The 25,237-nt window shown below is 35.3% G+C and overlaps 1 protein-coding gene across 1 annotated transcript in view; it reads right to left on the bottom strand.

The window, feature by feature from the left end:
- Positions 1-24,706, bottom strand: part of LOC128207982 (WD repeat and HMG-box DNA-binding protein 1-like) — a 53,915-nt gene extending 29,209 nt beyond the window's left edge. The window contains exons 1-17 of the mRNA XM_052911228.1: positions 24,583-24,706; positions 20,898-21,009; positions 20,437-20,588; positions 19,515-19,623; positions 17,911-18,008; positions 16,622-16,763; positions 15,483-15,589; positions 14,742-14,826; positions 13,892-13,945; positions 10,546-10,684; positions 9,207-9,385; positions 8,427-8,611; positions 7,732-7,979; positions 4,516-4,630; positions 3,898-4,006; positions 2,999-3,060; positions 2,359-2,473 (exon numbers count right to left, since the gene is read on the bottom strand). Of these exons, the coding sequence (XP_052767188.1) occupies positions 2,359-2,473; positions 2,999-3,060; positions 3,898-4,006; positions 4,516-4,630; positions 7,732-7,979; positions 8,427-8,611; positions 9,207-9,385; positions 10,546-10,684; positions 13,892-13,945; positions 14,742-14,826; positions 15,483-15,589; positions 16,622-16,763; positions 17,911-18,008; positions 19,515-19,623; positions 20,437-20,588; positions 20,898-21,009; positions 24,583-24,656 (2,085 nt within the window). The 5' untranslated portion in view covers positions 24,657-24,706. The remainder of the gene's footprint in view (positions 1-2,358; positions 2,474-2,998; positions 3,061-3,897; positions 4,007-4,515; positions 4,631-7,731; positions 7,980-8,426; positions 8,612-9,206; positions 9,386-10,545; positions 10,685-13,891; positions 13,946-14,741; positions 14,827-15,482; positions 15,590-16,621; positions 16,764-17,910; positions 18,009-19,514; positions 19,624-20,436; positions 20,589-20,897; positions 21,010-24,582) is intronic.
- Positions 24,707-25,237: the final 531 nt, after the last annotated feature.

Consider the following 25,237-nt stretch of genomic DNA (forward strand, 5'->3'; position numbering starts at 1 on the left):
AAATATTGCTGTGAATGCCAACTAGGGCCTGTACCTTTAACATTCGACAATGTGGTTGGCGAGCTGCCGCGAAACGTGGATACAAGTGGGTGGAGAATTGGACAGAGAATAGTTGAAGTTGGTCTTTTACTTGAACAATTGAAATATTGCTGTGAATGCTGACTCGGGCCTGTACCTTTAACATTCGACAATGTGGTTGGCGAGCTGCCACGAAACGTGGATACAAGTGGGTGGAGAATTGGACAGAGAATAGTTGAAGTTGGTCTTTTACTTGAACAATTGAAATATTGCTGTGAATGCCAACTAGGGCCTGTACCTTTAACATTCGACAACGTGGTTGGCGAGCTGATGAAGGGATTAGGTGGCTATTTGTATGTCAGGTGTCAAAATCATTTTTTTTCAACCTATTCTAGTTTTGATTCCACCAGTTTTGTTTAAACAATGTAATCGGATTTAATTTCTTGGGTAGAATACATTTATTTGGAAGAAAACACATAACATTTATAGTAAAATAAGATTTACACTATGTAACAAGATAGATGTTGATTATTTTAGCATTTTTTTTAGCTGTAAAATGTGCGGTTACTTGACATGTTGTATATTCTCTTTAAAAGTACATGGTAAACTATCATAAATTTTCTTTTTAATTGTTCTATAGACATCATAGAAAATATTTAAAATATTTTCATCAGCTATTCTTTTATTTACAACTATTTTTTATGAATTTAGTGAATTTAGTAAAATTGGTATAATTTTTTAAAAATCAAAAAATCTTTTTTATGAATAGCGCAAAGATCAGTCAAGGTTGTGTTTTTTTCCTTTTTTTCAATACAATACATTTGTCATATAAACATTCTTTTCCTGTAAGCTAATGTTTATTTAACCAGGCAATATTGTTTTTATGTCTCTGATTTTGAGATAATAATTTAAAGGAAGTATAAAAAATGTACATGTATATCATTCTGTGTTGTTATAAAGTTAAGAGAGTGGACACAAAAAAAACACAAATAACTTTTTAATTCATGGTGAAAAAATCTTCAAAATTTGGATATAAGTCCCATAGTGTACCATGATTGTAGCTATGTTGATGGTTTTAGCTTTTAAAAAAGTGTGTATTACATGGCTGATACCTTAAAACTACATTGCATTAATAATGGCATTCATGTTTTATTGATTGACTGACGATTCTGAACACTGGGCTTCGATGAAACTGATGTTGATTAAGATGTTGAGATGGCGAACTAGGTCCTCGATGTCACATGCACAGAGATACACCAAATAATAACTATATTTGTTTTTGCAATTTGTATCATTACCGAATGTAATACTGTGACTTTGGTTCAACTTTTATATAGATTTCTTTCGTTTCATATTTGATGTACTGTGTTTCTTTGTTATTAATTATGTTATTCTTTTCATTTCTGTTATATAATAATATGTTGTTTATTCAATATTTGTGTTAAGTTTGATAAATTTAAGTGAAATAAAATTTAATCAAATTTTGACATGTATTTCTGTTTGTTTATAAATATCATGTGGGAATATCTTAGACAGCATAATAAAATTTATATCACTGGATTGGAAATTTAATTTTCTACAAATTAACATTCATTACTAATTGATTAAACCAAATGAAATACTAAGAAAATAGGTTTGTAATACATGAGGGTGCAACAGTAACCAATAATCTCTTGAAGTAGCATAGACGCAATATCCCCCGGTGAGGGAAAAATCCCCCTGAATTTCATCCTTCCATTGTTCTCCCAGTGGGTGATAAAAATCCCCCGAAATTTAAAAATAGATATTTATTTTTTCTTTAGATAGATTTTACATCAGGCATTAATGACTAAATGAAACCACAGTATGTGAGTAAAACTGAATGTAAACAAACAACTCCAAAAGGGAGAAATTACTGTATAAACTACAATGAATATTTAAAAACAGATGTGGTAAATGCGAAAAGGAACTTTTACAAGAAGTGATAATTTATTTGTAGTAATGATCAAAGGCAAAGAAGTATCAGGGCCAATTGAAAGGGTACAACCAAAGAGGCAGGGCAGGGCAGGGCAGGGTAACGAGACCCCAAACAGGAGATACGCCTTCAGTTAAGGTAGTACATACCTCATACAGGGTGCTCTCCGTGTTGAATTAACAAAGGGCCACTTGAAAAAGTACAACCACAGGGACTGGGAGGGGCAGGGTTCCTCGGTAATGAGATCCTTTACTGGGGTAACACCTAATTAATTGAGTTTTGAGCGCACACAGGCGCACTTGGAAGAGTGCAACCACAGGGGCTGGGCAGGGCAGGGTAACCAGACCCCTAAACGGGGATACACCTATAACTAAGGTAGAACATACCTCATACTGGGCCTTCTCAGTGTTGAGCTCACAAAGGGGCACTTGAAACGGCAGCACAACAGGAGCTGGGCGGGGTAGAGTGGCAGGGTAACGAGACCCCTTGCACGGGATACATCTATAAATAAACATGTTACAGTGTCAAACTATACATTCCTAGCGCTCAGAAATGATACACAAGTTTTTAAAAATCAATGCATATTCAGACTTGACACTGTTAAAAAGTGTTTTTTTTGGCATAAAAATAAGAATTTTGGACGAACAAGCCTAAATTCTTAGGCTAGTGCATGGCATCAATGTTTCCAGCTTGTCCCAATATATACAATCCAAAACTTGGGCAAGCCCAGAAAGCATGCAACCTGCACAGGGCTTGTAGACTTGTGCTTACTGTGACCACAGATTTTAACAGTTGTAAAAAAATATAACTTAAGAAAACAAAGAATGCCGCCAATTCTTGAAATATTCTTTGATAGCTCAGATAATATAGATTTTTTTTTTGCTGACTCTGTTTATAATGCAAACCTTTTGGATTCTTGTGATGTTAATTTTTTTATTACAAACTTTATCTGCCATCAACATCTTTGGATTGTATATGACACTCAAATTTGATCATTATGATCTAATGCTATAAATGAACACAAACCTGATCTGTTGTGGGTTTTCATGGATGCTTACAATCCAATGATGGTCTGACTTGCCTTTAGCCTGAAATACAAACATGATACAGACATTCTTTATCGAAATTAAACTTAATATTTTTGTCTTAGGCTTCTTGATATTTAGCAGTTTTTATTCAGGGATGTGATTGACTTGGCAGCTGGAGGGCTGAAACTTTTTCGGCCATGGGTTTATGGGGCGCTCTTTGGGTCAATAGCACACTGTCGTAGAAGAAAAAATGGCTTTTTAGAAGCTCTTTTGAGGGCTCTCCTGACTTAAAATATGAAGCAAACTGGAAAATTAACTGAAACAAATTTATTTATTTTTATTTGGGGGTGGGGGGGGGGGGGGGGGGGGGGCCATTAGATCTGCGGAATTCCGACAAATCACATCCCTGTTTATTTATTGATGTATTTATCAATTTAAATAATATCAGGGGCAGCATTCATATATTATCCTCAGTCATGTCCTTCCTTAAGTTGATTTCTTAAATTTTTCAAAAATTAAACTGGTAAATGTAGATACCCAGGTTGGGAAACACATGCATGTGTGAATGTACGCTTGTTAACACTAGCACTTTCCTCATGCTGTCGTCAATGTCATTTTAAAGTTGTACAATGTACACAATCCTTGATGACATAGTGCCTTTAAAGTTTAAGTACTTTCCCCGCACAAACATTCTCATTACAATCAGATCCCCAATACTGGCTTCACGACTTTATGCTTAGGGCACCATGTAATGAAATAAATTGAACAACACGATATGATTTTAAAGAGAAAGCTCCACAAATATCACTTTGCAACCTCTCTATTTTCTCTTTTTTTTTTAAATGCTTCAGCTAAAATGTTTAGATATACAGTAAACAAAGTGTAGTAAGTTCATACGTGTGATCGCATGTTAGCAATCTGTGTCCAACTCTTGGCAGCCTGTCTGTTCAACATACGTAAAATGCCCTCTGAGTCCATATAAAATGGGGTCCCTTCAGCTGAAAACCTGCATTTCAAAGAATGATATAAGAGAGCCGAAAAGTAAACACATTTGCTCATCTGTTCTTGGTTTTTAAGTCGATCAAGTAGCATAACTCAATTGTTATTAAAGCAAGAGTTATGCACCCTTATATACATGTGTGTATTGTCTCTGGCAACATGTGTACCAAATTTCATTTGAATATCTTGAAAGGTTTTTGAGTTTAGCTACTGTTAAAGTATTTGCATGCTGCCGCCATCGACGGGAACATGGCTATCAAAATAGTATGATTTTTTTTCTCTCGAAAAACAGGTGAGCTAATGAGGTTCAAATATGGACAATAAGTTTGGTGATAACAAACAGGCATGATTAGGCCGAAAATAATTGTTTTGATTAGCGTTACATCCTTTTCAAAAACAGGTAGTTTTTTTGTTTTTAATAGGCTTTATGTAAGAATGTTATTGTCATCATTAGAGAATTGTGGTAAAGTAATCTTCTGTATCAAGGTAAACAAAACAAAAATTTTAAACACCAACCCCAGCCAGGCGAGTGTTGTGGTTGGTGAAAGGGGCAGGGGTTCACAATTCAGCTCCCTCCTCCAGCCCTTTATATCAAGAACACTCACGCCAAGACACTGCTCTCCTGGAACACCTGCGATTAGCAAAAAAACTATAATCATATAAATTCACAGGGCTACAGATAAGGGTCTAATTATTAGGCTGAAAAGAAAAAAAAACAATTAAAAATGTGCCAATTACGACACACAATCAAATGTCTGTTCATATTGGTACCAATACAAATTGTTATAAGGCCTAAAAAAAAAATACATTTGGTTCGGGTTACCCGACCCTACCTACGGAATAGGCGCCGACCCTAACGTTTTTATAGTCAGTTTGAAAAAAAAAAAAAAAAAAATTTTTTTTTTTTTGCTTTTCAATATGTAGTTTAAAACCTTAATTGCTTATATAGAAGATAACTTTAACACCATTCTCCAATGATGAAAATGACATTCTTATATAAAGCCTAATAAAAAAAAAAAAAAAAGCCTACCTACCCTACCTATTTTTGAAAAGGATGTAACCCTAACCAAACAAATTTTTTTTTAGGCCTAAAGGCATACTGTCACTTGTATCAATTGACAACTGTGGAAACACTCACTTGACCAAATCGAAGATGCGACTTATCCAATGTAAAATCACAACTCTTAAGCAGTGATTTCCTTTGAGTGTTGTGTTGTTTTATTATGCAGAGGGAAGTTAGCGATATCCGGTTCTATTTTTAGAATCAAGTCCCTTTAAGCTTCTGAGTTTGAAGAATATTAAGAGCATAAGATTGCATTTTACTATATATGTACAAGTAAAAAAAAGAGAAAAACTGATTATTCTTTTTTACACAAGAGACAAAATAATCATAGATATCGGCAGACAATTCACACATCTAAATTCTTAACACATCCAATTAAAAATACATGTTCGTTCAAGACACAGTAATTAATATATAACACAATAACTTGTTAACCCCAGACCATAATCAACAATACATTTGTTGGACTTATTAATAATAAGCAATCATTGGTACACTAACATACCAAGACTTCACCAGTAATCCTACAGTGGTCGAAATAAGCACAAGCCCAACACTTGTAAAATAATTTCTGGACTTGCTCAAATTCTGGATTTTAAATAGCACCAGTAATCCTACAGTGGTCGAAATTAGCACAAGCCCACATGCCCAACACTAGTAAAATAATTTCTGGACTTGCTCAAATTCTGGATATTATATAGCACCAGTAATCCTACAGTGGTCGAAATTAGCACAAGCCCACATGCCCAACACTGGTAAAATAATTTCTGGACTTGCTCAAATTCTGGATTTTATATAGCACCAGTAATCCTACAGTGGTCGAAATTAGCACAAGCCCACATGCCCAACACTGGTAAAATAATTTCTGGACTTGCTCAAATTCTGGATATTATATAGCACCAGTAATCCTACAGTGGTCGAAATTAGCACAAGCCCACAAGCCCAACACTTGTAAAATAATTTCTGGACTTGCTCAAATTCTGGATTTTATATAGCACCAGTAATCCTACAGTGGTCGAAATTAGCACAAGCCCACAAGCCCAACACTTGTAAAATAATTTCTGGACTTGCTCAAATTCTGGATTTTATATAGCACCAGTAATCCTACAGTGGTCGAAATAAGCACAAGCCCTCAAGCCCTACACTGGTTAAATACTTTCTGGTCTTGCTCAAATTCTGGATTTTATATATAGCAGGGCTTTTTTCAAAATTTGATCCCAAGCAATAATATAAGAATTCGGGCTCGTTTATACAAAAGTCTAATTTCGATGACTGATCCTATAGTTGACAACCTTAAAGGCCTAGTTTAAGGAATGTTTGGCATGATAATCTCCTGCTGTACATCTTCTGCTAATTGCACTGGTGTCACAGTAGGGGCCAATTTCCTGTGTATTTGTTTATTGGCTCAGGGCCATTTAGGGTCAATTTCTATAATAAAATTTTCAGAACTGCACAGTAGGACACTCAGATCAGAGATCTGATAAGACAAAAAGGCAGTTAGATTAAGATCAATTAACAAAGGTTGTGTACAAATACAGAGATGGTGATACTCATAATAACAATGGGCTGAATATTCTGAACTTCTAAAGTTAAAAACATTGTTAATGACATTGTTGTTAACTTTTAAAGGTGAACATTTCATGATGTGCTCATTAAGTTATATAAAACAAGTACAGCTGAAACACTTGTCAAAATCTTGTTCAAAATATTTCAGATCACATGTGTGTCCATGATTTACTGAGTAGTAAAGATGATGTTAACAGATTGTCAGTGTTGACACTTTTGAAAAAAGTTGTTTCAGAATCGGCTGATTTGGGTATCAATGCCTTCAATTCAGTCATTAGATCATTAACAATAGAACAAATCTTAAATATTTAGTAGAACTGCCGACAAGCTCATTTTTCTTAAAGCATTAGTAACGCTTTAAGCCATAATGCATCAATTTTTTAACTTTAATATGTATGATAAATTGCGATCTGATCTTTTGTCAGCAGTCTTATAACACTGGTTTTCAGACAATTACGCAACAATTGGCTCTTTAAAAGACAAAAAGTAAAAAGTTGTCAAAACGATCAATCTGTGAGACTACAGCTATAACAAGAGATGTTTGTCAAACATTATGCCCCCCTGAGCGCCATGTTGTCAGGATTATATGGACAATTGAATGAAATATGCATGGACCGAAATGACAGCTGATTTGTTGCTGTTTTAAGATTATGACCATTAAAGTGTGAGGATAAAGTGTGTCATGACCGTCATGACCTTTGACTCTATGAACTCAAAACCCAGAGTCATCAGCTGGTCACCAGAAACCTAAATGTCAAGTTTGAGGGCCATGGGTGCAGGCATTGTTGAGTTATCACTCGGACAAGCTTTAAAATTATTTTACTATTAAAGGTCACTGTGACCTTGACCTTTGACCCGATGACCTCCAAAATCAATAAGGGTCATCTACTGGTCAGGCCCAACCTTCATGTGAAGTTTGATGACCATACGTCTAGGAATTGTTGAGTTATCACTCGGACAAGCTTTGGTCTACCGACGGACCGACCGACATACCGACATGCCTGTGCAAAGCAATATACCCCTCTTCTTCGAAGGGGGGCATAACAAAGTTTAACAATCAGCCAAATTTTCACAAAATTATAAAATTCAAAACAAACACCAACCCATGGCTCTATGGTAAACAATCATCAGCTGGCTGGTATGTCCTGCCATACACACAACCGGCCCAGGGATAGTAAACATCTCCTTCTGAATGCCAGCCACTGTCAGGATGCGTACATTCCTCCTATCTGTCGCCACGGCAACCCAGCCCTCCCCAAGACACAGGGCGAGGGCTTCCTCACCGTCTGGCAAAGGTAGGCTCCATTCCTTGGTGTTGTCCCATGAGGAAAAGTGCATGCATGTCAGTTTGCTGCAATGATATGAAAATGATAAACAGTAATGTTCAGTTCTTAGCCACAGCAACTCAGCCCTCCCAGAAACACATAGATACTATATTCACTTTTGTCTTGGGGCTGAGTTTAAGACTCAAACAGCAAAACTTCTTTCCTTTGGAAAATTGCAAAAAGAAATAATAATTTGATTAACAGCGACAAAATACCTAAGATAGTGAATTTACCAAAAAGGAAACGAAGTATAGGCCCCTTAAAGATCATGGATTTGAATAATTTCGAGAGCAAAGGACTGCATTTAAACATATCTGTATTACTTCTACTTGTCATAAATTTTTAATTTTTTTCATGATTGTGAATTTTGAATCAAATGTTAGTGAAAAAAGCATAGCAAAGATTGTGAATCAAAATTAATATTTTTGGGATTGTGAATTGAGAAAAACAACCAAAAGAGACCCGAATATTACCTCGGTGTGTCGGAATCTCCTTCAGCAGCCATGAGCACTGCCTCCTGTGAGAAGTCACCGATCGTGTAGCCCGCACTGTTGGGGATGTGCATAGCATGGTGGACCGACGTGTCGTGAAACTCAATATCGACAGAATTCTCATCATCTGTGTTGTACTGACGGATAATACCCACTGCGTTCCACATCTGGATGTGCATACATTATCAGTAATTTGAACAGATTTACATAAATTGCAGAATGGTAATTGACTGATTAAATAACTCCACTGTTAAAGTGTTTAATAAAATAATATTCCAACATAAAACGTTTACCCTACCAACCTTGCCTGTTGTTTTTTTCAGCACGTTACTGGAACTTTACTTTACTTGACCTGATAAAAGTTTAATGACTGTATTGTAGTAAGCACTTAAAGCTGTACTCTCGCAGATTGATGTTTCGACAATCTCTTTTATTTTTTGTCTTGGAATGAGCCAATTTTGTGTAAATGTCTGGAAAACAGATATCTAAGATTGCTGACAAAATATTAGATGACAGCTTTTCATATTTATTTTTTGTGTTTTATGGCTCAACGCGTAACTAACACTTTTAAGTAAAATGAAAACTGAGTTCTGTTGTAAAGTGAGTTATCTTAAATAATTGAATGGAAGACATTGATGCCAAAATCAGCTGATTCTGAGATGAAAGAATCAAAAGTGTCAAAACTGTCAATCTGTGAGAGTTCAGCTTTAAATGATGTAATAACAACACTGCAGTAACCAATAAGCAATTAATCAACCTTACCATAAACCTGCTGGTGAGGTGCTGAGGCGTTGACCCGGGCTGGAATGGTCGCTGGAGGGGGGTGGGACGATACCCCTCCACCCTGGGGGCTGGTGGAGGCAACTCGGACCTGTCTGATGTGACGCTTGACCGGTCATCATCATCATCACCTGCCTTCAGCGGCATTTCTGGCATACTGTCTGCAAACGCAAGTATTTGACTTTCATTTCAATAAATACCAACCACTCATTTGGGAAAAAATATCTGTTTTTGTGACTTTTTTGGTTTTATTTTTTTCCTTTTCCAGAAAGATTGTTCTTCATAATAAAGCTTTTTTAACATTATATTGAGAATGGCTGCATGTTTAACTACAGAAACTGTGGATAGGAAACCATTCACATTTCTCTACAGTCACTTTGCAATACACATAGTGGCGGGGGGTGAACGCCAAAGTTCATCCTGTTTGCAGCTGTTAACAGTTGAAAAAAGGGCATAAATCAACGATGATAAAAGCTAGAGTTATACACCTTCCTATACATGTGCAAGTTGTATTCCAAGTTTCATTTGAATATCTTGAATGTTTTTTTTTTAGTTAAAATTGTTTGTTTCACCGTAAGATTGTACGATTTTTTTCTATCTGAGTGAGCACAAAAAGCACTATTCATTGGAGGCGTGCAATATTTACTTTTAGTGTTCACAAGCTGAAATATATTTGCTATCTTACCAGAAATACACAAAAAGATTCTCATAATATGCTCAAGGGAAAAAATATGACAAATAATAGCTATAAATGTATTTTATAGCTACATTCCTTCGATGTCTTAGTTGAATTTGTGTCCCATCCTGTGTTTGTTGACAGTTGATTTGGATGTAAAAACGAGCTTAAATTTCAAAACAGTGAAATATATTAAACTCATGTTTCTTAATGTTTGAAACAGTGAAATATCAATTATATTTCACTGATAAAACTGAACCACCGGAAAGCATGTAATTAAAAACTTATCTCATGAAGGACCATGAACACCAGACCCGAATATCACTTAATACCTAAGTCAAATCTCAGTCTCTACTTATTTAACCACATAGCATTAAAATTCATAGATGTTTATACACCTTTTGAAAACGCATTCTATCATACAATATGTTGATCAAAACTTTTCATCAAGATTCCAAGGGAAGAATATTCTACAGACAAAAATGTACTTCAGTATAATTCGTTTTTTAGAACAATTACTCAAGTATATTATTGGCTCTAAAATAAGCTTTCTTCGAAATATTGACAAAATCTTTTTATCAACAGAAAGCATGTAATAAATAGTCATATCTCACAAAAATGCCGAAAATAATCATGTAAGCCTACCATCATCTGAGAAAATGACCGCAGGTTTTGCGATCCTGACCCCGTCATCTTCGCTGATGTTTCCACTGTTTGAGGCTTCGATCAGAAAGTCATCATCTTCATCATCAAACACACCAGCCGCTACACCCTTGTCTTTGTCCTAGAAAACATTAACAAAATTAGTGTAAAATTTTAGATATCTAATTAACGATGTTGATATTATTTCAATTTGTTATTTTGTGATGTATAATATAGGGGATATTATTTAAGGAATGAATTGCGGGGTTGATGTCATTATTGGGGTATGAACGCAATTGGGTTGGTCAATGTGTGTGGAGTCCGAAGGACTCGACGCGTACTTTGACCAACCCAATTGCGTTCATATCCCCGATAATGACATCAACCACGCAATTCATTCCTTATATTTACACCAATAGTTCATTATTTCATTCAAGAATTGTTTAAAAAATTCTTCATTTCATTTAAGAAAACCTTTAAGTAATCCGTTCTTACCCATTTTGTAAATTATAGAACGACCCGACTATAACCGGAAACATTTTTTTCAAATGACGTCACAATAACGCGGGAAAAGATCAACCACTTGAAATCACTTTAAAACGTAAAATTTAAACATTTCTTGTACCATTATATTTAAAATATAATAAACTAACACTTTTAAAAATGTTGATCTATATATTACGGGAAATGCAGACACAATACAACCAATAACAAGATCAATAGCTTTCATGTATATCGTTATGCAATGAATTACGATCCGAACATATCCGAAGATGTTGCGTTCATCGATTGATGAACGCAATTGCCGAAAGGCAGTTCATTTAAGGAATGGAAGTTGAGGTGTAAATATGATAGAATGCTTTTCTGGTGACCTGTATCACACTGAGTTTGGTGTGTAAACAAACACGTATCCCTCAAGACTGCAGGTCGAGATTGATACGTGTTTACCCAAACAAGATTTTTTGTCACACTGTTTTTTGCAACGCTAAAGAAGTTCCTAGACTACACACCATACTAGCATGATACGGAAACAGAAAACGACAGTGATACAGATTTTTCAATACAGCATGCTGTTTTCTCATTGTTGGATATGGAAAAGGAAATTGATAGGCATATAATAAATCACAATGTAAAATGTCGATGTGAAGGTCAAAACGAGTTAACAGATTTACCAAGCATCCAATGATTTTGCGAATACAAACAAGAATTGGTGTGCATCGTCAGAAATCATTCTGAATAGTTATGGTCATAGAATGTATTGATAAAAGTTGCAGTTTAGCTTCTTCTATTGGTTATATATTATTATATTAAAGCTGCACTCTCACAGACTGAACGTGTTGACAACTTTTTTATTTTTTTGTCTTAGAATGAACAACTTTTTGCATAAATATCTGCAAACCAGTGTAAAAAGACTGCTGACAAAAGATCAGATCGCAGATTTTCATATTTCCATTCCAAAATTGATGTTTTATTGCTTAAACCGTTACTAACTGGTTTAAGAAAAATGCATAAAAAATTTGGAACGGAAATATGACAATCTGATATTTTGTCAGCAGTCTTTTTACACTGGTTTGCAGATATTTATGCAAATATTTGCTAGTTCCAAGACAATTTTTTTAAAAAGTTGTCAACAATTTCAATCTGTGAAAGTGCAGCTTTAATAGGATACTGCTTCTGTTAATAGATATGTTTTTGTCATTACATAATTGGTATATCATTATACTTTTGTGTCTTGGCCATCAGTAGATAGTTTGTAAATGGCCAAAGGCAATTATGTTGATTCGCCAATAAACTCTGAAACTGATAATAAACTGAAGAATGAGTTAAATGCATTATCGCCTTCATTTACTTATGGGGAAACTATGTACAATTGGTATAAACAAACATATGATCCCTCATCTAGATATTAAACTTACAAGCTGCAAAGAGCCAACATGATATTAGTCCAAGGCTGAAGAACATGTGTCATATTAACACAAAGAAAATTCATAATATGGTTTTGAAAAAATGATGAATTAAATAAAAAAGAGTAACCTAACCAAGTGAAGAAAAGATAGAGGGGCAAGCCCCAGTTAAATAGGGGCTGACCAGGTTTTAAGCACGTCAGCTAAGCAATGGATCACCCCTAGTAGCTCAGAGCCTCGACTTGACTTTAGACTATTATCCTATCTGATAACTAGAACTCCGCGAGTCGGATGTGTCGCCTGACGAATTATTTACTGTTGACAATATAGCTGTTAGATTGGCATTTCATTCATTTATAGAAAATGATGTTGCCATTTAACCAAGTGTAGGTGGCATTTGAACTGAAGGTAACCATTTTGTTGTTGTTGTTGATTAATCGAGACCCCTTGTTGTATTTTTGTAGAGGGTCACCCAAGGAAGCTTCCTGTAAAGTTTCATTGAATTTGGAGTGGTAGTTTCAGAGGAGATGGGTTTTTTTTAAGCAAAACAGGAAGTCAGCCATTTTGTTGTTGTTGCTGTTGTTGTTGATCAATCATGACCCCTAGTTGTATTTTTGTAGAGGGTCACCCAAGGAAGCTTCATTCTTCAAGATATGCCCCGGGCAAAACTTTAAGCATGAAAATTAACAAAGGGCAATAACTCTGAACATATAGATACAAGAGTCACGGTTTTTGTGCACTGCACTTTCCCTCAATCAGATATACCTACGGAAGAAGTTTCAGGTTGATACCTCTTATAGTTTACGAGATATGCCACGGACAAAACCTAAGCAAGAAAATTAACAAAGGGCAATAACTTTAAAAATATGGCAGCAAGAGTTACGGTTCTTGTGCACTGCACTTGCCCTCAATGAGATCTATCTAGCTATGAAGTTTCAAGTTGATACCTATTATATTCTTCAAGATATGCCCCGGACAAAACTTTAAGCATGAAAATTAACAAAGGGCAATAACTTTAAAACTAAGAAAGCAAGAGTTACGGTTCTTGTGCACTGCACTTGCCCGCAATGAGAACTATCTAGTTATGAAGTTTCAAGTTGATACCTCTTATATTCTTCAAGAGGGTCACCCAAGGAAGCTTCATTCTTCCAAGATATGCCCCGGACAAAACTTTAAGCATGAAAATTAACAAAGGGCAATAACTCTAAAAATATGGAAGCAAGAGCAACAGTTCTTGTGCACTGCACTTTCCCTCAATTAGATCTATCTACATATGAAATTTCAAGTTGATACCACTAATAGTTTAGGAGATATACCCCGGACAAGCGAAAATGGGACGCAGACGCCGCCGCCACCGCCAACGACAAAAGTAACACCTATATGTCGTCTTTTCAGGCGACACAAAAATCACAGCTATGATGGCGATGTGGCCTTAACATGCTCACCTTTTTTCCAGTTGACACTTCTGTAGTGATGTCAGTCAGCTCACCCAGTTGACCCTGAAAAGATTGAGTCCTGATCCAAGTAAAAGAATAACAATTATCTATTCATGATTAATTGAAAAAAAGATCTGTGGATTATGTGTAGGTACTCTGGAAAAAGTGCAAACAACATCTACAAAATACTTCTCATGGCTATTCTAGTAAATACATATAGCCCCTGGGGGGAAGGCAATTATTTTAGAACTATATAAAAAAATTATGTGGGTGTCTTTATTTGCTAATTTGGACCCCAAAAGGGTAAATTTGCTTCTGTAGGGGGGTGGCATAATTTAAAAGTGCCTTCCCCTCGGGGTTTATATGTTTAAATGAAATAGCCCTTAGGAATAGTTTTAAATTTAAGCAGTTTTAACTTATTTATTTTGTCATATACATGAAGCTTATAGAATCACGCCCAAGTCTGTTTTCTGTCCATTTTGAAAGGGCGTGAGAACATACTCCTGGTGCAGATTGAACTCAAAACCTATTGATTTAGAGGTGAACACCTGAACCCTCTGACCACTCTCATCCTTATAAATTATTTTTTTACAATGATTGTGAAAAAGGTTATATTAACTTATAATAAGTCACTCTCATTGGGACGATGTTGCGCGAGAGTGTGGTCTAGTGATGAGGGAGAACCTTGAGTACCCGGAGAAAACCAACTTGTCCGACTTAGTGACCACCAACTAAGCTCACATAGTGCCCAGGCCGGGGGATTAAACCCAGGTGGCCTTGGTGAGAAGGGAGTGGGCTAACCACTGTGCTAACCGAACAACGTAATACATAGCTATGAACATCAAGTTCAAAACAGTACCTGGGTATCACAGAAGACGAGTTCCATGTTGTTTTGTGGGTTCCAAGCCATGGATGAGATCGAGATACCCTTTTCATTCCGATGCCTGAAACATATTGGTGGAAGTGATTAAAAGAAAAGTTCTTTTTAGATGCCTCTCAAGCACTTCTATCACCGAGCTTTCTCAGCAATAACTTAGAACTTAGAGGCATAGCTGTTAGGACACCGATACTTGTTACCAACTATAAAGCAAGAATTGTTTAATTTTGTAACAAGGAGTATTTATTACAAAAAAAAGTATCCAGTACAAGTACCTGCATTTGAAAAATTACTGTGTACAAAATTACAAAATAATATCACCTCCAAATGTTAGTACCATGCCAAGTCTGGTAGTTTCGAGCGTTATTTAATTTTAGTACAAATTTGACACTATCGAAAATGGAACCATAATGCATGGTTCTCAATAAATTTCGGTGAAACCATCTCTATTAACGGAACAGCTACTGCTTATTCTTCTTAAAATTCACTATTTTTCCAAATTTGAACCATCACAATTGCTATTTGAACTGTCTGTTTTGGTTGGCAAAAACCATTTTAATTGATTCCAATCCTTTTTGACATCTTGCAATGCATAAATTTATTCAAACCTCAGATTTTAATCACTGCATTTTTTAAAATACCATGAAAGATCAGCCAGTCTCCCAACGAAACATTTCAATGACTTTTTGTTAAAAGCTATATTTTGAAAAACGTAGTGCTTACTTGTCCACACATGATCGACTGTCCACATGGAAGATTGCAATCCATCCATCATAACTGCCTGCCGCCAGATATTTACCATCAGGGGACACGGCCACCACAGACACACACTGGAAACATGTTAAATACGGTTCATTTGAAACATAATTAGACAGTCTGATATGGCTTACTCTATAACAGTGCTATTTTTTAAAATGAAAATTGAACCATATTTTCAATTCCATGAATTGGACTCAAATTTTTTTCAGTCTTACAAAATGATTTTTTTTTTCACCTCAACTAGTACAGATATGTCTAACTGCAATTTTATTCCTTAAAGGGACTAGACACCAGGTGGTCTCAAAATCAGCAAATACAGTATTTTCTCATAACACGCCTAGAATTGTTTTAGAAAAGGAGTAAATGGTTTTCCAGTTTGTAGTGTGTATATTTTGCATGTAAAAGTCAGGTGATCAGTACAGATCAATATATCAACGCTATTTTCAGTGTTCTCAATAAGAACCGGCTGCCGGCCAAAATGGACGTTTCAAATGGCAATTGGGCCGGTTCAAATTTGGAATACTAAATGAATTTTAAATAGAATTAGTAGAAACTGGTCGGTTACTTTACTCTTTGAGACGGTTCAACTGAAACTTATTGAGAACCCTGTATTTTTACATTTACTGGTATATACCTGGTAGACAAACCCAGTTAATTTTGAATTGGAAAAAAAAGCGAAAAATATGTATGTCGCAAGCGGTGCGATACATCAGTAAGTAAAAATCAATGCGTTGTATACAACAATATCAATTTAGGTAAGTTTATGACAATTTTCTTTTTTCTTGCAATTGTATCATCTGGTGTCTAGTCCCTTTAAAATTCTTCAAACCAAAGATCTTAAAGGGGTTTGGGAGGGGCTTTGTTTTGTTTCTTTTTTAGAAATATACTATGGTAAATTCACAATTTTAGGCATTTTGTCGCTATTTTCACAATTCTAGGGTCTAGTTACAGAATATTACAGGTGAAAAAATGCATATATCTTGGCTAACTACAAGGGATTTTTGACACAAATTTGCTGAACAACAGAATTTTTAACATAAGGAATGGGGCCAAATTTTGGCCCCAATATTATTAGAAGGACAGCCCTGAAACTCAGGAAATACCTCAGTAAAGCATGCGTCTGTGAATGTATAAGCCGGGCTCCAGTCTCCCCGTTTCAGGGCCCGCACTTCCTTCTCAACAGGCACGTACAGGAACTGGCCCCTATCTGGCTCCCAGCACATTCGACATACCGTACGTGAAAGGCTGGAACAAAAGTTCATGTCATTTGTGTGAGACTAAGCGAAAATTGGTGCTGACCATAAGTACTTAATAATGTATCGTAGGGTTTTAGCTAAAGATTTATGGAAGGGTGCTGCACCCTGTCCTTTTTGGGTAAGACCCTTCTACCCTTATGGAGCCCAGTATGTGCACCCTTCTGCCCTCGTACAATTCAATACTGAAGACTGTCAAATAGTTTTGTTGTTTTGCTTCAAACTTATAATATGATTTATAAATACTTACAAACTTTACATATATTTGACAGTTTACACCAAATATTACATTTTAACACAATTTCTAACACATTTGGTCAAATTCAACATGTTGAATTCCTCCATGTTCCAGTTCTTTCCAACCCGAATCAATCTGTTTTCTCTTACCGCCCTGTCCCTCTTCTGCAGCACCATCCTTTTTAAAACCTGGCTAAAACCCCCTTGTGTACCTACATTTTGTCTTCATAATATTTAGAAAGACGTTCTTTGCCATTTGAATTTTCAGACAAGCCAAGTAACATTAAGGAACCATAAATTATAAAGTATTTATAAATTTGCCAGTACTACATGTGTATTTCTCATGAGAATAATATGACTGGTTAGGGAGTACCTGGTAATCACTTTTTGCTTTTTCTTTCGAATGAAATTAAGATGTACAAAGTTACAGCACTTTTTTGGGGGAAATAAGACATTTTTCGTCAGGTTTTAAAGCTGCACTCTTACAGACTGACAGTTTAGATAAAAAAATGTCTCAAAATCAGCTTATTTTGGCATCAATGCCTTTAATTGAGTCATGCAAGATAACTCACAATAGAACAAATCTCAATTGTTTGGAAAACTGCCGAAATTTTCTTTTCTTTTTTTAAACCAGAAGTTATGCTTTTACCCATTTAGATATCATTTTTCAGATGTAAATATAAAAACCTGCTGTCTAATCTTTTGAAAGGCATCGTATCTCACTAATTTTTACATATTTACATAAAAATGGTTCATTCCAAGAGAGAAAAAGAGAAAAGTTATCAAAACGCTCATTCTGTTGCAGCTTTAATTCAGAAATTTTAAACTTACATGTAACAGCAACTTCCATGTATATTTATTTTTGAAATAATAGATGAATATATTTCAACAATGAACTCTACCTTGTATCACTACACTTGGGCAGGACGGGAAGGGAGACAACCTGGGATCGATCCTCCATCTTCCACACCCGCACTGTCCCATCACAACTGGAGGATGCCTGCAGTATAACATAATGACATTTACAGCTTCACTCTCACAAATTGAACGTTTTAACAATTATTTTATTTTTTGTCTTGGAATGAGCCATTTTTTGCGAAAATCCAAGGAAACCAGTTAAATGTGACTGCTGACAAAATATTAGATCTCAGATTTTTATATTTAAGTTAGAAAATTAATGTTTTTATGCATTTTTCTGATAGTAACGGTTTAAGTCATAAAACATTACTTTTCTAACAGAAATATGAAAATCTATGATCTGATTTTTTGCCGGCAATCTTATATCATTGGTTTGCAGATATTTATGAAAACATTTGCTCTTTCGAATACAAAAAAAGTTGTAAAATGGTATATTTGTGAGAGTACAGCTTTAAAGAAGAAACAGCGTATTTTGTTCAACTGTCATAATATAAAGTGAAAGAATGAGTTTTGGTATCCCTACAATGGAATGAACCAAGGAGCATTTCTCCCGCAGGCATATAACCAAAACTAAAAACCTAGCTTAAAAGCAAGGCTGTTGGCAGTACCTTAGGCCTAAAAAAACAATACATTTGGTTCGGGTTACCCGACCCTACCTACGGAATAGGCACCGACCCTACCGTTTTTATAGTCAGTTTGAAAAAAAATTATGAAAAATTAAAAAAAAAAAAAAAAAATCTCGTTTTTTTTTAAATTGCTTTTTAATAAGTTTAAACCTTAAATGCTTATACAGAAGATAGCTTTAACACCATTCTCCAATGATGAAAATTATTTTCTTATATAAAACCTAATAAAAAAATAAAATAAAAAAAAATAAAAAGCCTACCTACCCTACCTATTTTTTTTTAAGGATGTAACCCTAACCAAACAATTTTTTTTTTTAGGCCTTATACAGCTGACACTACTCACTTACAATAAATGCAGTTCAGATCATACAGTTTAAATCAAACAAAAAACCTGCCATGAATTGAATTTAGAAAAAAAAATGTACTCACAAAACATGTATTTGCAAATGCTGAAAATGCTGGTATTGAAAAAACTTAAGTTGTCTCACAATACATTATGTTCACCCCTTTGTTTTGGTAAGGAAAATGTAATGTTATAAAAACAACAACAATGTTTATGTGTCATAACAATTCACCCTCTAAAGCCATTAGATTTGTAAACATAAGAAAACGTAGTGTAGAAGTCTGATAGGCAGTCTTCACAAAATATCTTGCAGACATACACATCATTATCTGAATTGGAGTTTAATTTTAGGTGGATTTCTTCTCCCATGAAGTTAGTGTTCATAGATAGTTTATTTAATTTTGTCTTCTATTATAGGTGGCCGCCTCTTTACCCAAGAAGTTGTTGGATCGATCCCCTCCAAGGTAGCTTTCTTATACCCTGTCAAAATGGACACCAGTTTGGGTTTCTACCCACGAAACAGACTCTTGCATGTCAAATTCTATTAGCTATAGTCACATTCCAGCAAAATACATCATTATAAACCAAACTAAACCGCTAACTTGAGCTTGTTCCCTACCAAGAACTCTTCTTTAGGATCTAGTGCTATACTGAGCACGGGAGCCTCATGGCCTTGGATGGTCTTCGTGCTGCATGATTCAACATCCACTATCTTGATCATGAAGTCACTGAAATTTATGATGGAATTGTTCATTTTGTTTTTATGAACTTAAATTACAGCACTTAGAATTGTGATAGCTAAGTGTAACCATAAAAAAAATTACCTACAGCACTTAAAATGGTGATTGTTTAGTGTAACTAGTTCTTTCTAATATTATAACATAAAAAATACAGTACTAAGAATGGTGATTCAGTTAAACAAAATTTCATATTTAGTTTGCATACTCTATCTAGTTGTTAACCAATTTGAAAAGGGGATTCAGTTAAACAAAATTTCATATTTAGTTTGCATACTCTATCTAGTTGTTAGCCAAGTTGAAAAGGGGATTCAGTTAAACAAAATTTCATATTTAGTTTGCATACTCTATCTAGTTGTTAACCAATTTGAAAAGGTGATTCAGTTAAACAAAATTTCATATTTAGTTTGCATACTATATCTAGTTGTTAACCGATTTGAAATTTTGACTGTACAAACTGATAGAAATGATGGCCATCTCAATCAAATGAACAGAAAAGATAGGTCTTTTAAACAAGATAAAAGCACAGCCATCTAAAGTACGCTTTTAAATTAACTAGCCAAAACTGTTGCGTTACAAATTGGCAGATTTTTTTTATCAAGCCCAGCTTAATGCATATCAAATTAAGATTTTGAGCAAGTCTAAAAACAACTCACTAGTACAGGGCTTGCTGGCTTGTTCTAATTTCAACAACTGAAAGCATGTTTTATTTCACATCTAAGACGTTTTCCGCCAAGACAACTATAAGCATAAAAAACCATGATGAAAGATTACTCCCTAACCAGCTCAATAATTCAATCATACTTTGCACCAGCGACCAGGGTAGTTCCGGCCTTGTTGACCACGATATGATTGGCCGGGGCAGTAAAGCGTGTAAGTATACCATCAGGGCCGCCATCTGGAAACGTGTATGCCTGGATCACATTTGTGTCTGTGGCCGCAAAGTAACGATTGTCCTGGAACAAAACAAGAAACGTTACAAACTAGACAGGTTCCTTTAACAGAGTAAAAGATAATCAGACATGTCTTGAAAAACAGTTCATGTACAATAATGATAGTACATATAAGTTGGGCCCAAAAAAATGGTTTGGTTAAGGGTTGTAAACATCCATGATCCTTTTCAAAAACAGGTAAGGTAGGTAGGCTTTTTTTTTTATTTAGTAGGCTTTATAAAAGAACGTTATTTTCATCATTGGAGAATGAAACATGAAATGCATGTCCATTATGCAAGAAAGATCATGACAATATTGCCAGTAATTAAATACCTTGATAGCCACAGCAAATGTTTTGTCCCCACATCTATGAGATATAGCATCATCATCTTCTATACCTTTCCATATCCTCACATCGCCGTCAGTCCCTCCAGTTAAAATATACCTGAATTGAACAAACAATAAATTATAAATAATCAACAATATTTTTCTCCCACCTCAGATAAGTAGATCCATTAATTTAATGCTAGAAATTCTTATCTTGTCCACAGGCGAAGATAAAATACACGTATGGAACTTCTTTTAATGGTCACCACATTGTAATTACCTCCCTTGTTGAAGACTGTTGTCTGTAGCGCATCATGGAAACCTTGTCTTGTGGCAATATTTAGAACGCGAGTTAATTATTTCTCGCTTCAAATGTCACCAGAAAACAGTTTTCACGCACCTTTCAAGAAATAATGCTTCTTAGAACTATTTAAAGACCAATCAGACCATTTACATACTCTTAATCACTGCGCGAATATCCTTGACAACCACAAATTATTGCATATCCGTACGCAATTATTTTCACTAAGCACAAAAGAGTTCTGGCAAAAAAATACATTTTTACTTTATTTTGTTTAACTGAGGTGGGAGAAAAAGCATCTACCATAGCCGCTCGTGTAAGATAGGTTCATCCCGACCCTCGCGCAGGGTGTTTTGCAGAAACTCGGTAAACCTCGTTTCCGCAAAACACCCTACGCTCCGGTCGGAATGAACCCATCTTACACTCTTGGCCATGGAAGATACTTATAGTCCAGGGGTTTTGCGGATCTGAGGAAAAATCTATAACTAACTTTTGCTAATTCAGTAATCTGGGAGGTCATTGCAATAAATCATCGATATTGATGTGGTACATATGGAAAAGTGCACACTAATGTTACATGTAACCCAGTTGCAATTGACTAATTTAAATGCATTATGAACAAAAGCTGTTACAGGAAGGCGACAAATACTTTGATTGGCATTGTCCATGATAGTCAATTCATTTAATGACTTCTTTAGTGTGACTTTGAGCAAGAGCACAAATGCAATGTGCAACACACCCTCTCATGCTGCGTGCATTGTGTGGAGTTTGAATAAAATTTGAATAAAATTTAATAAGTCACTAGCGGATTTAAAGTGGAGGCGCACCCGGTGCGTGCCTCCTTTTTAATCATCAAAGATTTCTTTTTTCATCAATATGGGAGAAAAAAAGGTAATAAAATACACTCAAAATATACCATTTCCAACTACAAGTTTTCTTGAGGGAGTAAGCCCAAAATCCCCATGCAAACAGAATATACCATATACTTATGGTTCTGAGGGAGTGGCACATGTTAAAAGGTTGCGCCCCTAAGTTACGCCCACTCTTACATCAATAATCTGGAGCCACCCCTGTAAGTTACTGCTGACACATGACAGTAATGGACAGACTTCGATGCCGCTACTTTATGCCTCCTTTCCAATGCATAAAATTGTTATGTGTACAAATAATGAACATCAGACTTCCCGAAAGTCGTCGGTCCGACGGACATGACCGGCAAATTTTGATCCGGTCTGACGATTTCTGAACAAAAATCGGTCCGACTGTCCGGCTATTTTTTATTCCCGGTGACCGGGTTTTATCATAAAATCCCGGTAACCGGGTTTTTGCATGAGGGCCTTAGAAAAACGTTACACAAGTTTTCATTGGTCGCTTTCGGCACAGTGCCCGTAGAAGAACCAATCGGTGCGCATGTTATATACTGTCAGTCATTTGCGCATCAAACATGGCTTCTCTAACATTTTACGAATGCTAGTTAATAAAGAGAAAATTATCAATCGATGAATGCTCTGAAAGGAAAATGAATATGAAACGAAATGTCATCAAAGAATTATTTTGCGAAATGGCAAATAAATAGGAAATGACTTGTTATTGACAAAGAAAAGCATTGAAGTAATAACCTGTGATGATGATGGTGAAACTCAAACCTCCAGAAACAGAAAGTTATGGACACTTTGCTGGTAGGCAATTATTACTTCTATCTTAAAAATAGCTCTACCTTTATAAATTTAAAAGAAAATATCCTGTACAACAAAAACTAAATCCATAATAAGGCATAAAAGTGTAATCTAAATTCACCACTAATATAATATTTGGCATGTTGTGAAAGGCATTTTATTTGTGATTTTTTTTTAATTTTATTGATAAAAGTTTATTTGTACATCCACTGTCCATGATAAATTTTGTACTTTTAGGCAGAGTCTAGATGTGCCTGCATATAATCGAACAGACTACACCAGAACCATTGTCATCACAGGAGGTTGTCACCCTGTCCAACACTGAAACAGTCCTTACATCAGGCTCTTGAAATGGAGATTTAACACTCTCTGTGACAAACAGGACCTTAACCCCGATATTGATGAGGAGTGTTTTGAATATCAAGATCAACTTTTGAATTTTGACAGAGTGATTATGATAAAGCCTTTATAAAGAAATTAGCTGCTATTGATGAATAAAGCAATGTTATTACTTTGTTTTTTTGTTTCGGTCTGACAGATTTCCTTTCGGTCTGACAGATTTTTATGTCTTGTCAGACCAAATGTCTGCCACTTTTTTTCAACTTTCGGGAAGTCTGGAACATAACTGAAGTTTTATGAGCAATATTAACGCTTGACAATGTCCCAATGCAGTGTAATTTCTCTTCACAAGGAAACCATTGCCTTTCTGATTTGGAAAATGTGTTATTTTTATTATCTAAAATTTTGATTTTTTGGAAATTTGCCTAGATATGAACAACAATGCTATAAAAGGAGAGAAAATTGAAGGTGATTAAGTCTGCTTTTTTTTTTTTTAAATAATATGAATTCTTAAATTAAGAATAGTTAAGATCATTAAGAAATTGGGAAATAAATATATATCAAATACATATCAAAATTATCATATATATTTTTTTTAATCTGGAATCACTACGAACATTGAAACATCAAAACATTATATTTTCCCAGATACATCAGAACATTATATTTTCCATTTCTCAAAGTACTCAGACACAAGAAATAGACTCCAACAGTGCATGGACAAAATTCTATGTCGGCATGGTGTTTCATGCTCAGTCATCACAATAGGAATACTGGCAGGGGAAGCGCGTGACATTGCAACTGGAGTTAAGCAAGGATTGATTACTTATTGAGTGACTTTCAGTGCGCAAGAAATGGTTACTTTATTGTGTGACTTTCAGTGAGATACAAACAGGCTGTAGTTTAAATCCGCAAGAAAAATTAATATAATACTTATAATAATAAAAAAAAAATTATAATAGTAACAACAATAAAACTCAATAGCAACTTTCTATTTTTCTACAAAAGGTAAAGAGTTCAAGTTCACAGAGAATGAAAGCACCAAGACGACCACAACGAACAAAGTCGACAGCACATTGAGATCATAGGCGACAACAAAGCCATAATTCGATAAACCACCACCACCAAACAATTTTCAACAACAAATTTTCGATACTTGATGGGTTCATCCTCTATTTGTTTTTATAAATGATTAAAAACATATTTGCAGTTGTTAAAACACGTTTTAATTTGATACGATAAGTTAATACAAATTTCCTAGTTTATACAAATATATAACTTAAGTATTAACTACTTTTCGGATCAAATAATTCGGATATTTTTGGTTCACACCGTAAACCAGGCTCAGGCAATGATAAAGATAATAACCCAATACCTGCCATCGCTGTTAAAACAAACGTCAGTAAATCCATCACTGTGGGCATATCGCATTGGTTTTACATTCGGCATTTTAAGATAAACAACAATAACTTTATTTTTATTCTTCAACCGGCGCGCCTTTTTTGGTAGCACACAACAGTTAGTAGTGGCGAATCACCGAGCGGTTAGGGTATCGGTTTGGCTTTGTAAATAATCCTTTACCATTGATCACGTTTTTAAAGCTGCGCTCTCACAGACTGAACGTTTTGACGACTTTTTAATTTTTTGTTTTGTATAACATTCCGTTATAGACGGAAGTACGTTCATAGTACGTATGTTTACTTGGTTGGTAATATGCAAATTAGCAAAGCCCGGGGTCTGTGTGGATTGAGAATTTACTGTATGAAAGACCGGTGGACCCCTTCAGGGTCGAGTATGCTTTTCCCTAAATGGATCTTGTTGGCCTTGCTGACGTCGCACGTTACATTACTTAACTATTATTTATAATACATTCTTAGATTTTGAAAACTTGTTGTCACTGTTTTTTAAAGCACTAGTTTAAGGAATGTTTGGCATGACAATCCGCTAATGTACATCTCCTGCTAATTGCACTGGTGTAGGGGTCAATGTTCTGTATATCTCTTTATTAGCTCTGGGCCATATAGGGTTCA

This window comes from Mya arenaria, chromosome 11, assembly GCF_026914265.1.
Source record: "Mya arenaria isolate MELC-2E11 chromosome 11, ASM2691426v1".
Classification (NCBI taxonomy): domain Eukaryota; kingdom Metazoa; phylum Mollusca; class Bivalvia; order Myida; family Myidae; genus Mya; species Mya arenaria.